A 16689-nucleotide genomic window follows, 5' to 3' on the forward strand; every position below is an offset into this window, starting at 1 on the left:
ATTCAATCCTGTCTGCCGGATTGATCATTGTGCAAGGCCAGTTTTGCCCCTGGCAGTTTTGTCACTTTCTAATGATGCCTTTCAGGGAGGCAAGGCCTGTGTCCCACCCGCATCAGGGCCAGTTGGGGCCAGTCAATGTCTTCACGCCAGCCTCACTCCATCTGATGGAAAATCCTTGCCATGTGGAAATCGTATCTACAGGTACGCGCACTCGCAGTAAATCATCAAACAGATTTATTGTGTGATCTTTAGATTTCAGGGTGTCCGTTAATGGTGCAAATTAAAACAAGTATTAATCCTCCCATACAATATTTTATTTCTGCTGCCCTGTTTCTACTAGGAAAAAAATACATCTTCTTTAGATTAGGTTGAACATATCTCTTATTAAAAATAAGTGTGTTGCTGGCTATTACCAGCTAATTTTTCTTCTCTGTATCAGTTAAGTTCTTATATTTCTTGATTTCTTATTGAATCCTTGCAGTGACAGTTAAAAAGACTGCATGTGCCGCATCTGTCGTCATTTCTTATGATTATAAGGACTTTTAATATCTATACAATACGTGATCTTTAGATAATAATATGAATCAAAATGTGGACAGAAGGGATCATACATGCTCGTACAAGCGTGTGTATTTCAGATTGGGACTTTTTGATCCTTTGTCAGCAGATATGACACAAGACCAGACTCTTGGTCCCGCTGTGGGCACCCCAGAGTCATTCAGAGACCCTCCTTTCTCCCCTAAGGGTACATCTAGCGATATCTGTATGTTCCCAAATCTCCTTATTCCATACTCAGCAGGCTACAACGGTCCAGTGGGAACGTCTCTCACTTCTGCCGGCCATACTTATTCAAAGTGAGATGAAGACAGCAGGGAATCACAGTGGCAAAAGTTTCATTTTATAGGTAATGGAAGCATGTTTAATTAATAAGTCAAAGAGGCCACATCGTCGACAGATTTTAGATTATACTCCCCCCCTTTATTTTTTCCCCAGTTGACTTCTGCTACAGAGGAAAGCCACTATAGAAAGTGTCGTTGGCAATGTGATCCCTCTTTCAGCTATATTCTGACACCACTTGTGGCTACAGCTAATAGTGCCACACACTCTATGTAATTAAAAGAACCCGGTCAAGGTGTTTCAACATTGCATTCTCTGTCTCCCTGAGCCATGTTTGTTCTGTTTCCTGCCCTGTTTCAGCCCCCCCCCCCACCCCCCTTATCTCTTAGACCCCCTTGAGTATGGCGTTTTACATTTCTGTTTGTAAAACTGTCAACACATCCACTGGCTGTACTAACGTGTGATTTAGCGCCAACAGAGAGGAGGGATAGCGAGTGAGAGAGAGGCAACTGCATGAGATCTTGCACATTCTCAAAGTGGAATATTTTTTCACTGTTATCCCCCTAACCCCATCTCCCCGCCACCGAACGATGCCTTCATGTTTTTCCAACAGCTTCTTTTACCTCTTTATAATTGCGTAGTGCATGCTTCCGTGGGTTATATTCACTTTCTGTAACATTTGCAATTGAAATGTTGCAGTTATATGTATGGTTTCCAAAAAAATGAATATAAGATGTGTGAGGAATAAATTTGATTCATGAATGAGAATGTGTGGCTGTAAAGAAAATACAGTAATTCCCTCTCTTAGGCACAAACCAACATCTTAAAGCGGTCTCGATAATGTCCTACAAGCAGAGTGCAAATCAGGAGTACACCTCCAGAATTAATTGGATTAATGTGTAGAGTTGGATTGTGCGTGTGAAATTTACACCTGTCTCACTCCTGTCAAATCAGAAATCAGCCTGTCATTGCTAATAAGTACCTGGGGGGAGTGCATGGTGGCACCTCAGGACCGGAAAACAAACAGCAGCAAGAAATCCTGCAGTGAGCCTCCTTTCCCCTCATTTAAATTGCTCATCTGCACATACACTGCTTGGAAACATCACACCTATACACACGTGACTATAACACACTATATCAAGTTGAATGCAATATTTTAATCAAAAGGATATTAAAAAAAAAAAGTAGTTGGATTAATTAAGAGTAAAAAAAACACTGTGAAAATGTTTTAAACATTATTAAATGAGATGAAATTGGCCACGATTTGGGAATAGAATCGAGAAAATCTTTGCACCTTCATCGGTTTCCTGCAAAAACAAAGGAAATCCCACGTTTTTAATAGATAGAAATTCTGCAGCCTGGCTTTGCATTTGAACTTTTTTTTTTCCGCCTACTTTATTTGGCTTTAATTTACACCTCTGTTTTGCAGCTGTGAGAGGGGAATTCTGCTCTTTTCCCTTTGGAGAGGAGCACTGGCAGCCGAACATTAGCTCATTTTAACGGCCAGTGTAATAATCTGTGCACCGGAGGGCCTCCGTTGGAAGCTCTACTTTACACTGAAGCACGAGAGACTCCCCTGTCAATAGCAAGACAGTCACTTCATTATATCTTCACAAGTCACCCATTTATTATCTATTGGCCCCATCAGAGAACAACAGCACACCGAGTCAGATGTTACAATATATTAATCAAAGATGCACCATTGTGTCAAAATGTAATTTTCTGCTGCGGGACTGCAGATATAATTGTTTGATTTGATCGCAGAAGTACATAATGTTCCCAGGGAGGGACCAGCATGCAAGCATACTCAAATAGTTGACGCTCGGTTTCTGCACTAATGTTTAAATTTAAGAATATACTGGCTGTTTTTAATTATTCAAAAAAAGAGAAGTGAGAGCATGATTGTCAGATGGTTGATAAGAGGAACAGCAAAGGTGTCAAAAAAACACTTCTACAATTATTACCAACTGTGGATGCAGTGAAACTAGGAGCTTTAAGGTGTAATTTGATGTTATCTGTAAAAAATTACTTAAAGCTTATTTTATTTCACCTGAAAACTATTCTCATGGTATATTTACATGTTTTGTTTATTTGAAGCTATTTGTCAAAAATCTTGAATCACTTGAATACAAAAAAAATTAATAAAGAATACATGCAGCAATTTTAAATCAACACCATAAATATTGCTTGCATCTGCTCTGTTTTGATGAAAAATGCAAAAAAAATGCAAAAAAGAAAATGTGAGTAAAACCATTTCGCCGCTTTTTCGATTAAACCTTCTCAGATTGTACAACCCAGTGACCGTGCTTCACCTCTCTGAGCTGAGGCATTGTCCTTTAACCAACTAATTAAAAAAAAAATCTTATAGTTGCTACTTGGAGGGAAAAAAAAATTAAAAAGAGATGGCACAACACTTCTGAAGGCCTAAATGTGTGAATGCACAGACACGTCTGCATGAGCGTAGTGGCTTAGTGCCGATTATAGTTGCACCAAATGTTGAATAGGACTTTCAAAAAACACATTCACGAGAAGCTGTGAGAAATTCACTCACACCAGCAAATGCAAAAGCTGACCACAGCCAACTAAAGGAGCAGAGCAGAAAAGCCACATAGCAAGCGGGCAACTGTAACTGAAGAAGAGGAAGGAGGATGCAGAACACCCAAACACAGGGAGACAAAAATAAAGATATATGAGTCTGAACACAGTTTACAAAATTATTGTTGCGGTGTGATAGAGGAGACCTTTCAGCAGAGGAGAGAAGTGTTATATGAATGCTGATATTAATAACATAACAACAAGAAAGAGGACTACTCTCTCTTTTTCTTTTTTCGTTCTTTTTTTTTTTTGCAAAATGAAAAATCCAAACAACTCAGCAAACAATAGCACAGTCAAATCAGCCCGATGGGGTGGTGGTGGGGGGGGGTCTCTGTTCCGCTCACAACCAGCAGACAGAGAAAGACAGCGCAGGACCCCGGCAAACCCCTTTCACATGTAATGATCACTCCCCTTCATTAAAACTGCTAGTAACCCTGTTAGGCTGGAATAGACTCACTACGGGTAATCGTGAAAACACTTTTAATCAACGCACAGCAACAGTAGAGACCTTGCTAGAATGCATTCACTCCAAATAAAGCAGGCTCTTTATAAACAGGCGCAGCAAAACAGCTAAGACCCTGATAAGACTCCTCACACTCTCCATGGCGAAACCTGCCTGTGAATGTCTCCTGACAGCTCCTTAGCCCTTGTTAGAGAGAATCACTTCCTAATGATTCAACCCAGCTTGGAAACATCAACAACCACAAAGTAACACTCGGGCATTGCAGTTTTACATGAACTAACATGCAGACAGTGGCTGTGGTTAACTGGATCCACTGATGTGCAAGTCTTTTCTCACGAGCTCACGACCCACGGCTCAAATTCAGTCCTTTGAATCCGGGAAGGAATTACGACGATCTATTGTTGACGTGCGACATTTTATAAGCGCGAGTTCACAGTACAGGAATTAAAAAAAAAAAAAATTGTTTTGAACAACAAACTAACAATTAACAATATCTCTTGAAATTACAGATATTGTCTTACCTTTTTTTTTTTATTTTTAACATATAATTTAAATTCATGATTGTTTTATTGTGATATAACAAAAAAAAGTCAATAGCTTTCATTGTTTTTTTTCTTTTCTGTTTGGGTGTTTGAGATCTATACACACACACATAATATATCTAATTGGACTGTATTTCTCTTACTGTTCACACCCATGGAAAGAAATTGCCACCTCCATGCACACGGTGGCTGATACAAATGCATGCATGTGCTTGCTCATAAGCACCCACACACATGCACACACATTGGCACGCACGTGCGCGCATACACACACACACACACACACACACACACACACACACACACACACACACACACACACACACACACACACACACACACACACACACACACACACACACACACACACACACACACAAACAGGATAGTTGACACATGGTATATCAGCAGGCGCAGTTCTTTTGTCCTCTTGCTAGTTTTAGCAACACCACTACTCTTGGAACACGTTGCGCTTTTGTCCCGAAATTGTATGATGCCAAAGCAAAACCGAGTTAGAAATAGACTTAAATTTGATCTAAAATTGATTCATTATCACCATTATTAAAAACAAATTCAAGCTTAACATTTCTTTTGTGTGTTTTTTTTTGGTATTAGAGGCCTACATTGTACTTTATCTCTGTTTTGTGTTGATCAGTAACAATAATGAATATAATGTGTGACTAAGACTTTTCAAGGTCCTGTTCAGTGACTCAAGTGGCGTTGGTTCTCTCAGTGCTTCGGTGATGATCTGGCATGTGGTTTTTGAACTTTGCCTCATCTGTCAATCATGTGCAAACAGCAGGTGGGGTTTGAGTCATGGCTGACATCATTTTGACAGGTATGATTCAGAGGCAGGGAGCAGACGTGCGTATGCATAAACCCAATGCTGAAAAATGTGGACGAAAAATAATGACAGTAAATAGTGCATGTTGGTCCTGAAGAAAATAAATCGTTGCCCTTCAGATTCAGTCAAACGACCATTCTTCATCTCATGAGGGATTACTCTTGGGTTAAAAAAAAAAAAAAAAAAAAAGCTTATATAACATTTCATATTTCCAGTAACCCTGGCTAAACCCTCTCTCACTATATCCAGCCTCCTTTTTCTGTTCAGGTATGCTACCCACTCTCCCTGGTGTAAATCCATCTCATCCAACACAGTCTTATCCCACAGATGCTGTCACTCCTTCATCCTGGGTGTGAGAAATATGGGAGCCTAAGGTGCTACTCTGTAATCAGGCTGGACTGTTGTGCCTCGTCCTGCCAGCATACAGCGAGGCGTTCTGGTAACCGCCACAACTTCACAAGGCTGCCGCGTGACCCCCGTAGCCACGGGGCCTCAGACGCCTCGTCATTCGTCGGAGCTTTTCATGGAGAAAAGGCCCAACAAGACAGCAAGCAAACACAAACAGAGAGGCGCACAGAGGTCTCCACACTCTGACAGAGATTCGGAAATACACATGCGGGGCAGTATTTGGGAATTAAAAAGTACAAAAAATCAAAATAAAAGAGAGGCAGATGTGACATTAGTTCTGTTTTCACTTGGCAGGAAAGGCAAGATTATGAAATAGAGTCCTCATCCAAAGCAGATTCCATGGCTGAAGCTTTTTCTGTCTGCCGTCTCCACATGCTCTTAACAGCACTCTTAACACCTACATTTTGGTATTTATATAAATATATAATTGAAAACATGATTGGACCAAATTACTTACATCTTGCGTCAGTCTGAAAAAAAAAAAAAGAAAAAAAAGTTAACATCTTGACAGTAGCTTTTAGTGAAGTCTGCAGCTTCCCCCGGAGTACGACATGCAATGAAAAACAGACAAAAGAAACCATATCTCAAGGTCCAGAGCTTCTGAGTTCGTGCTCCTTGTGTGGGAAATTATAGAGACATTTTAGGTTCACACACAGCTAATAATGACGCATTGGAGTCTGTTTCAAAAATATTACCACCATGAACACTGGCAATAAAGCTCCAGAAAGCGATCAACAGTTCCATTGATTGTTGTTCATTGTAAAGGAGGGTGGTGAAATATAAATCTGGCCAATAATCTACACAAATGTCAAATAATTAAATCATAAAGTATTAGAGCAATTGACCCCCCCCCCCCCCCCCAAAAAAAAAAAGAAAAGAAAAAAAAAGAAAAAAGAAGCTCCGGCACTTGTGTTTCTGATCCAAAGTCTCAAAGTGCCCCCTAGTGGGTCTTTTCTGTTTCTGCTTTCACCGAGGTGAAGAGAACATCTGACCCTATAATAAGGTCTCTGCAGTTCACTGTGCTAATTAAGAGGGCACGTTAAACACGGGATCACACGATAACACTTGGTGTCTTGCACAGTTTGAGTGTATTAGCTGTACCATAACAAACTGCTAAGTGTCTGTCAGGGTAAAGTGGTATCGCAAAGTATGGCGGTACTGCAAAAAGTTCTACGGCACAGGTGACCTTTAATGTTCCATATATGTCATTTTAAATTACATACCAAGATGCACAATAAGGCATAAACCTTTTTTCTTTCTTTTTAATACATCAAAAAACACGTTGTACTGCAATGTGAATATAAAAGCTTAAATCTGGACTGAATTGTGTATTCTTAATTCACTCTATAGCAGAAATACTAAATCCTCTACCCTCTTCCATAATTAGTGATTGGTTCAAGCCACATGGAGCACAGAGGGGAAAGCTGGACTGTCTGCCTATAGCAACCTCCAAAGCACTGCTGATGGATATAATACACTCTGTCTCCCCATAACTCCTTCACACAACACAACCTGGCACCTTATCCCACTGGCGAGCCCCGGAGGAAAACAATTACCAGAGAGGCGAAACAACAATACCCAGAAAAAAAAAAACATCTGCTTGTGCCGGCTGGGGCCGTGGACATGCCTGACTGTGGGTCCCTGCTGGCGTCCACGGAGGACACATGCCTTGTCTGGAGATGGCTGAGGGGCCAGTCTCCTGCCGATCCACCTGCCTCCCGGACTGCCTCTCTGCCTTTCCTGGCAGAACAGACGAGGGGTCCGCCTGTCGGAGCAGTTGTTTGTTTGGGTGAGGTCCCTTCTGTTTGGACGAGACGGTGCATCAGTGAGGCTCCTCAGCTGAAGGGAGGCATGGAGGCGATGGGCGAGCGCGCATATGATGCCTCCTTTATGTTATAGGAAGGCAGATGGGGGGGCCTCACTCTTTACGGTAAACAAAGAATGAAGAAAGGTTGCAGGAGAATGCAGAAAAAAAAAAGTCCTGCAAAATAATGGAATTAACATAATTTGGAAGTTTAGTTCCCCCACGCTCATAACTCGAATATAGAATGACACAAATCACAGCGACTTCCCATAAACTTTATTAGTAAATGCACGTCTTGACGTTTCAATAAACTTCCAACACTCCGTCTCTCTCCAGGGTTTGTTGTATTTACTGAGTTTACATTGCCACCTTGTGGCCATCATTGAGGTTTGCTAATTATTTCCAGCTGCAGTTATATTACTGTTTCATATTCGTATCGTTCGTGCAATAACAAAAATTAAATTTATTGTAATAAACAAACTAATTTCATATACATGAAAAGAACGACACTGAATATTTTACATAAATCAAAAAACAGGAAATACAATGTATATTTATTAAGCATACCGCATTAAAAAGCGCCAAATAAAAACGTATTTGGAAAAACAGATAGATGAGACAGACTGGAAAATAAAATATGATAGATAATTCATACATACATGCATAAATGCATGCAGATGCACATGCATACACATAGGCATGCATGCATGTACTGTACATACGTAAATACATTTCAACCATTTCCATAACTTTAAAAATGTTTTTATATCACAGCTCCAATCAATCTATTTCCACTTATTCTGAGTGTTTGCCTGGTTTCACCTCACCTCCAGTAAAGAAGGTCGGCTCCTCCCAGACCAACAGAGTTTCTGCTCCTTTTACATCGTGGTGGGAATTTGTAGTTTTCACGATATAAAGCAGAAAATCACTTTTATGCATCATATGACGAATGCAGTGAGGGTTTCTCACGTTTATTCTGCAGCATACACCATGACACATTGTGTGTGTCTGACTTGCGACTCCCACTCGAAACTTGTTGTGAGTTGTGCACCGGGAGTTCCGAGGCGACCCTGAAGGCATCGCTCCTGACAGCGTCGGTGTAACCGGGAGGAGGAAGAGGAGGAGGAGGAGGAAGAGGAGGTGACATGCCCGCCCCACCGTGACATGCAGCAGCGGCGGCGGCGTCGCCCGGTGAGGCTCTGACACCGGGCTCTCCTCACGGGTGGCGGGAGTGTCTCACAGCCTCAGGCATTGTTTTTGTTTCTGTTTTTGTTTTGTTTGTTTTCAAGCGGAATAACTTCTCGTGCAAGTGCATGCACCGGCTGCGTGTTGTTCTGCCTCACACTGCTGCGGCTTTCCGCCTCAGAGATGTAAAGCAAGTTGCACTACCGCATCTTCCTCCTGACATGCTTCTGACATAACGAGGAGCCGAGAAGTGACAGAGAGGTATTTCAACATTTTTTTTTTTTTTTTTTTAGGCGACTTGTTTTTCATGGTCGTGTTGTGCCGCTGAAGCTTTTGCATAAACAGACATTGTAATGAAGTTATCATTAAATATAAAGGGAATTAGTTGCTGCCGCTTCACAAGTAGTCGATATCAAAACATGCAAAGTTTTTAATGCAACACAATTCGGTGTTAATCCACATTGTATACAGTATTTCCCGAATAATTGAAACAATTCACGCAGTGACGTCACGGGAGGTGATCGTCGAGCGCCTACAGGTGCGCCCCCTCCCCACGCGCACAAGCACACGCGCGCGCGCGCACACACACACACACACACACACACACACACACACAGTTCCTTCAGCGTTTAAGTGGCGTCTCTACCAGGAGACAGAGGGAATAACAAATAACTGACCACATAACTTATTAATAGGAACATACATTACCCTGATGCTGAGTTCAGATAGCTCGCTCCTTATCCCCCCTTTAAAACAAGTGGCTTCTCTTTACATTGTCTCTGCTTTTATTATTCGGGGACATTGAGAACCCAGAGCAATTACCACTGATGCAGTGCAATGGAAGTTTCTGGCTCTTATCAGTTGACATATTTACAGCTTGCCTGTCACTAATCACCTTAACATCAGTGTTTCTTGCATTTGTCCTCTCTCCTTTTAGCTCCTGTGGCCACTTATCATTCATTCTGTCAAAGTGATAAATCCAGATGAGAGGTCACGGGGGTCAGGATCGGCTGCAGTAAAGTGCCAATGTGCCTGTAGTGATTTATTTCCTGCACTGAAATAATCAATTTTTGCTTGTGGGGGATCTGGTCTCGCTGTGAAACTAGTAATCCGTTAAAGTAGACCTTTTTATGATTATGACCGATTTTACAGAGTGTCCCACAGGGCAGCAACAGTGAAGCACCATGCAGGATGGCCAGCGTGCCCGAACATGAATTAACCACATTGAATATTGCTTGTGAAGCGTCCCGATTCTTGTTCAAACCCGACACACTCACTGATTACCCTTTAATACACACTTGCACAGTCTAGTGTTGTGTTTTCTAATATTCTGCTGGTAGAAGTTGTCTCTTTATATAATCCAGTTAAGCATTAAACTCCTGCAAGTTAGATAAACATAATTCAGAAATTCAAGCAAAATTGAACCTTGTTATATTCGTAAAGACAGAATTTAAGAGAGGGCTGTTTTACAGAATTACATTAAGTACAATTTTCATATTCACTATGGGAGAAATGGCAGAAAATGGACTTGGCTATATGTTTATACCATCGCTGTTGTGAGTCCCCTCGCAAAGCCCTTGAGCCAGCAGTGGTCCACTCTGCTTCGGCAACTCAAGAGGACACATTTCATATTACTATTATGAATATGTGCTAAATAAAGGTAAAACTTTAAAACCTGCTGAAAATTGCATCCAAGTCATTTCTGGTCAGGGTTACGATGAGTCAGTGTCAACTTAACTGTGTTCAACAACTAACAGCATAGAGGCTGGGATCAAATTACCAAAAAAAAAAAAAGTGTTCCATGTCGAAAGGTTGACTGCTGCTAAAAAAAAAAAAGGCTTCTTACAAAATCAAGGGGAATATTTAATGAGACAAAATGATATGCAAGGTATGTAATATTTATGATGCACAAGGAGCAACTTTTTTCAGTAATTTACAATTAAAACATATAACTGTGCTTGTGAAGCAAAAATAAAGAAATTAATTTTACTGGCTCTTACATTTAGGCATAGTAATAATATATCTTTATCTACAGGAAGAATGCTGAAGGGAATTTGACGTATGTTTTTGTCCCGTGAACAAACACTAGGTTATCTATTAGTTGAGCTACATTTAACAGGTAATTTAGTCTTTAATTTTTATAATGGCAGAAAATATGACTCACTACTGGCCACAGCTTAGACATTTCACTGATTTTCTTATTAATGCTTGCTGTAACCTGAGTGACACTCATTTTTTCATAAACCAGCATTGAAGCTTTTCCCTGTATTTCTGGTAAATGTCCAGTCATAATTTTCTTAGTATTCACTTTTTTTTTTTTTGACAAGCATCTACATCATTTAAAAGCCAGGCGTAGCTGCTACACCCACAGGTCTTTTTATGAAGTCATTATTGACGTATCCTCGAATCCTGCTGTGCAGTCCACCTATCCTAATTCCCCCCCCCCACCATTCTCCTGTGTGATTTTCTTCCATCTCCTTCGGCGTTTTTCAGGAAGATGGAGGTCCAAAGTGGTGTTCAGCAGCCGGACCCCTGCCCTCTGGGCTCTCCTCGGTCAGGGGCCAATCAGCAGAGCGAAGTGGACGACAGACAGACGGACGCCGGCGGCAGGCCCTCCGCCGACAGTAAAGACACACAGCCTGCACTTCAGAAAGACGACAAAAAAGTAAGTTGCAGATGCCTGCTTGCTGTGTGAGTTTGTACATGTGTCTGTACACAGATTGAGGTGAAGCGATCCAAAGCTGTCCTTCCACTGAGCTATTCTCATTAACAAGTCCTGTAACTTCCTACAAAGAGCCTGACTCATTGACTGCATTGTCTCTTTGAGTGCTGAAAAGTCAAGTTGCATCCGTCCGTTCTCATGTTTGATGGGTGTTAAGTGATGTCAAGTATTTTGCTCCTATGAGTCAAGAACAATTATTCTAGCTGAGCCGTGTGGGGTTGTCTGTGGCTGGAAGGACCTGTTTGCGCAGCAAGAGTGAAACTGTAGGTGCTTTTGGCTTTTTGCCCTCAACGTTTCAAAGGAAGTAGGTTCTCTGTGTTGTAATGTTTCCTTGAAAACCAATCGGGGTAACTACAAACCGCAGCGGCTGCACGAAGAGTTAGAACGTCTTACTGCGTGCATTCGAAAGCAAATGGCGGAGTCCCCACGCGAGTGCACCCATTCTCAAACACACATCAACGCTCTGCCCTCTCGGAGCCCCTCCGCACGTCCAAGAGTGACGGCAGAACCCTCGCTGGCCGTGCTCCATCTCGGCAACGTCAATCATGCTTCTCTGGCAGGAGCCGGCACCTCTTTCTGTCAATCAGCCCGAGAGGTTCCGTACGCCTCGGAGCAGAGAAGAGATAGAGGCAGAATAAACACAACAGATATAAGAAAACATTCACCAGATGACTGGCCTGACTGCTACTGGCAGCTCTGAATGGGATGCCTGTCAAAGGCTTGCTGTATCATTTTTCAATCCTTTGAGTCAGACTTGTGAGTGAACAGTAATCAACATTAGCTTTCAGGGTCTCGGTCTTGGCAAGGTGAAGGGGTTCCTGAAGCGTTGCGCTAGCATTGTAGTTCTCTTGTACATGCAAAATAATTGTATGAGTTGTGTGCCTTTCACTTGGAAATTATGTGTTCTAATGTATAATATCAATATTCTTAATGTCTTTAAAAACATTCTTTTTCGTGTTTTACAATTAAGATCTTCTGGAGAGCAGATGAGAGCATGAAAATGTGAAAAAGTGTTGAATACCAACTGCCTGTCATGTATTTATGAATAGAAATAGCTCATGCAAACAATCCATTTCCTCTTACTAGTCTGTTACTAGGGATCATCACTGGAATTTTGGGTATTTTGAATGCTTGACCCAAGCTCTAAATTTAGTTCTGGGGTTAGTTTTTTACACTCCAAAAAGTTTCTTGTGTGATCTTCTACTTTGAAACATTTCAAAAACTTTGGGTTCCTGCATTGTTAAAAATATCTGATTGAATGCTTGATTCTCCATGTTGTGAGCATTTCTGGTAGTCTGGATCGTTTTCCTGGTCGAAATTCAGCTAAACTAAATCATTTTCTATCGCCATCACCCTGATCTTTGCAGTAGCAAATCCTCAACCTTTCTGACTTTCGAGAAAGTGTGGCTGGATTCAACACAGCAACCTTCTTTAAGGTTTCCACTAATACCGCTATCTGCTGCTCTGTTTGTTTCTATTTTTTAAGTTATTGTTTTCCTCCCACCACCCCCCTTTGTCTCTGGTGCGGCAGTACCTTCCCTTGCTGTAGCCAAGGAGTACACTGACACACATAGGTTTTTAAGTGTTGCTTTGCTAAATCCACATTTTTATGGATGTAGGAAGATATCACAAATACAACTGGAAGATCCAAGGGCAGGTTGGAGCCAGTTCTTACTGTTTGAGAATGCTAGCACATTGGATTAAGTGTTCACCTTGAACGTATCGGGGGTTGGGTTACAATCCTGGTTGAGGCAGGAAGGGCATACAAACTAGCTGAATCTATGGGGCAAAATGCGGTGACTTACTGTGGCGCAACAATATTCAGAAAGAAATCAGAGCAACCGCAAGAACAAAGGAGCCCATCATCCATATTGACAGTGGACATCTTGCTTTCCTTTATTCGATCGGTCTCGAAAAGCACACATGGGCCCATGTATCCCACCAAAACGTCCTTACAACCGTAGAATGAGTCAACAAGCTGTACTCATGACCGTCACCTCTTCAGGTGTATTTAAATACAGGTGTTTGTTTGTTTGTTTGGGGCTGTTGACACATTGTGCCATATTCTGGCATGAATGTTTTACCTTTTTGAATTCAAGTTCTAACTCGCTCACGGTGGCAAGATCCGACTTTTGTTTTTTATTTTTTCAACAAGTGTCCCTGAGTGACAGACGAGGCTCGCAGGGGGGCGGCGAGGCGGCTGCCTCTGGGATTAAATCTATTTCTGTCAAAGCATACGGGAGAGACGGTCTATTTTTTTCCCCCCCTTTTTTTATTTTTTGGTTTTGTTGCTGTTGTTAATCAGCGGAGAAGTCAACAGTCTCACACGGTGCTCACACACTTCAGGTTGCCCAGGGACTGTTTGTGTCCCACTGACATTGCCTGACCAAGCGGTTGGCAGGCAGGCGGCTGCTGCCATGGATTCATCGATTCCCCGGGAGTGTTAATTCATCAAGGTGTCATCAGTGGAAGTGGACCACTGCTCTTGTCCTTGTTAAAGGGTGCACGCCTCTCGTTCGGGCCTGCTGTTTGTTAGCGGTACATCATAGAAAATGAGGTGACACAGTTCGACCCGCGGGCTCAAGCTCGGAGCTGCTGTGGCATATAAGGTCAGCGTGAGTTCAGTCAGCTGTTGCGCAAAGGTTAAATAAGTCAGCTGGTGAAAGTAAATAAGCAGAATCGGTTTTCCCTGGGCCAAAATAGGTGAGGGTTTAACATTAATTTCGCTTTGGAAAATATACTGATGAAGAACCCCCAGGTGAACAGTTAATCCCCAGATTGTCTTGGATGAGGTCTTATCAGCTCACTCTCGCAGTTTGACATTGTAGTTTTGTATCCTGTGGAGCAGAAGAGCTGAACATAATTTTTTTTTTTGCACATTTTGAATGCCAAAATCAGAGTACACTAATCAAATGGAATTTTGATGAGTTATGCATAATATAATATGTTGAGCTTGAAAGTAAAGGCCACACTTAACTCAATATTAATTATATAATAGGTCACGTGGCTCATGAACTGAAGTTCTCTGTCATGCCACTTTATCCAGCGTTGGTGTTGGTGGCTGGAGCCGAGATCAGCGGGTTATGCATTAAGGATACAGGTTGAATAGGCCACTGGTCCATCACAACCACACACTCGTATTCATACCGACTTGCACCGGTAACCACCAATTAAAATCACATGCATGTTTTTAGCCCATGGGAAGAAGCCGTTGTACAGGAAACTCATTCAGGCCAATAGACCATGACACCTTGTACAGAAAGAACCCCAACCAGATGGATACTCTCTAAGTCTGGTCTCTCAATAGATCAGATATTAAGATGTCCATGTGGATCCTAAAACTGATGCTCATGGGATCAGAAATATCAACATTTCCCAACAAGATATTGAGATCATGTGGAGGACACAATCACATCAGAAACTTCCTATGAGTTATATTTGGCTATAATATCAGTGGTCATCAAGCAGGATCAGGTAAAAGTTTACTTTCATGGATTCAATATAAAGTGTTAATGCTGACCCTGCACTTAACCCCAAAATGACCCCCGCTGTTTTATGCTGGACCCTGACCCCGGTGTCGATGCATTACACAAAGTGAACTGCGGTCCCTGACCTCTGAAACCACCCTCAGGCATTTTTCACACACATCCCTCACCTTGATAGCGTCGGTTTGTGCTTATTATTCTGTAATTAGGTGTGTTTAACTCTCAGAGCATTAGCCAACCACCGCCGCTGATGAGCTGCAGTGCTGATTTGAAATATTGCACTAATTGGTGTCATAACAACAGGATGACCTTTAACTCATTAACTGCACTGGAAGCAGAAATAAGTCGGTAAGCATAAAGCCTATGGCCGTACGTAGGCGTTAAGTTGCTGGTCTTGCAGTTTTCGTAATTGTTCTCCACAGTTTGGTACAGAGGGGTTCTCTGTGAATGTGTTGATGTCTTTGTTGTGTGTGCACCCTCTATTTCCAGACACAGTTTATTTTATCTCATCATATGTATGTAAAACAGACTGATCTGTTCCTCGCTGGGGTAAATTTTATTTTATTTTTTTCATATTTCCATTAGAAATGAGTCATTGGGGATTGAGCTTTTAAGCGTGGAGTGGTACAGTCATACCAGACATTATTGCTGTTTTATTTGATTACACAAATGATAAAACACATCCAGGAAGAGAGGAGGCGAATTATATTAAAGTGATTTGACAGAATCTGAATGCATTTCTGAAGGCGAGATCAGAAAATTGAAATCTGTTACTTGCTCAGAATTTTGAGGATTTTAATGTTCGTTAAACAATAAAAATCTGCTTCAGTCATTGGAGAGGACCTTCTTCTTGACTTTGATGATGTTTTCTTCCAGATGTTGTCAGAGCATTTTCCTGATTGCCTCTTGCCGGTCAGTTTTTTTTTTAAATTTATAGTTGACTAGAAAAGCAGATGGCTTCTCACCTTGTGAGGCAATTTGGCCTAAGCTGCAGTGTGACAGATTGGGATGTGATCCAATGAAAATATTAGTGTTTTATGAGCAGCATCATGTAAACTGTGAAACTATCCATCATTGTAGCTCGTCAAGAAGCTATTTGATTAATATTCTGCGGCTTGAATGTGTGCCAAATAAAGATGTCAGCTGGAAATGATAGGTAATTTGATAAACTGCTCAATGAGGTGGGGAAAGTAAAGGGAAAGTTTTTTTTTCATTTTCTCCATCAGCATTTGCTGGATTGAACAGAGTGCAGCGAGTCGAGTCAAATATGGACAGACATCCTGAACACCACCTCCACAGCCCTCTCCGCTCTCCACTCCGCAGATTACCTCGGCGGTCGCTAGCGGGGCCCAGATAATTACCTTGTGTTATTTCTCCTCCCACACTTTGCTTTTGAAGTCGCCGACGCCTGGCCGCCTCAGTTCTAATAGCATCCCGGCATGCCATCGATCCCACACCCCTCCTCCGGATATGAATCGGTGGCGGAGGTGGGCAGAACATTGTGGAGGGAGCAAGCCCAGGAGTCTGCTTGGAGCCTCTGCGGGTTTACTAAAGTGCAGGTTTAGTCAATATGCCACTACACCTGATCATGGTGCACTGCACAAATATGCACATTTAGCTGTCAAATTACAATGCAGATTCTGCAACTGAGAACTGGCACCTTGTCAAATGTGGCACATTTACAAATACAAATGGCTGCCTTTTTCTTCACCGCAAAAAATTGAACAGGCAATACGTGTTGAAAGGTCTGTGTGTGTGTGTATGTGGTACTGCCAGCAGCTCTAAGCCTCACTAATAGTGAAGA

The 16689-nt window shown here is 41.9% G+C and overlaps 1 protein-coding gene across 1 annotated transcript in view; it reads left to right on the top strand.

Annotated features, from left to right (window-relative positions):
* Window positions 1-8766: 8766 nt before the first annotated feature.
* The window catches only part of LOC308144829 (RNA-binding motif, single-stranded-interacting protein 3), a gene marked incomplete at its 3' end in the record, with an annotated part of 293608 nt that continues 285685 nt past the window's right edge, over window positions 8767-16689 (top strand). The window contains exons 1-2 of the mRNA XM_080516066.1: window positions 8767-8939; window positions 11172-11343. Of these exons, the coding sequence (XP_080372192.1) occupies window positions 11176-11343 (168 nt within the window). The 5' untranslated portion in view covers window positions 8767-8939; window positions 11172-11175. The remainder of the gene's footprint in view (window positions 8940-11171; window positions 11344-16689) is intronic.

Source organism: Blennius ocellaris (assembly GCF_963422515.1).
Source record: "Blennius ocellaris genome assembly, chromosome: 20".
NCBI classification, from domain to species: domain Eukaryota; kingdom Metazoa; phylum Chordata; class Actinopteri; order Blenniiformes; family Blenniidae; genus Blennius; species Blennius ocellaris.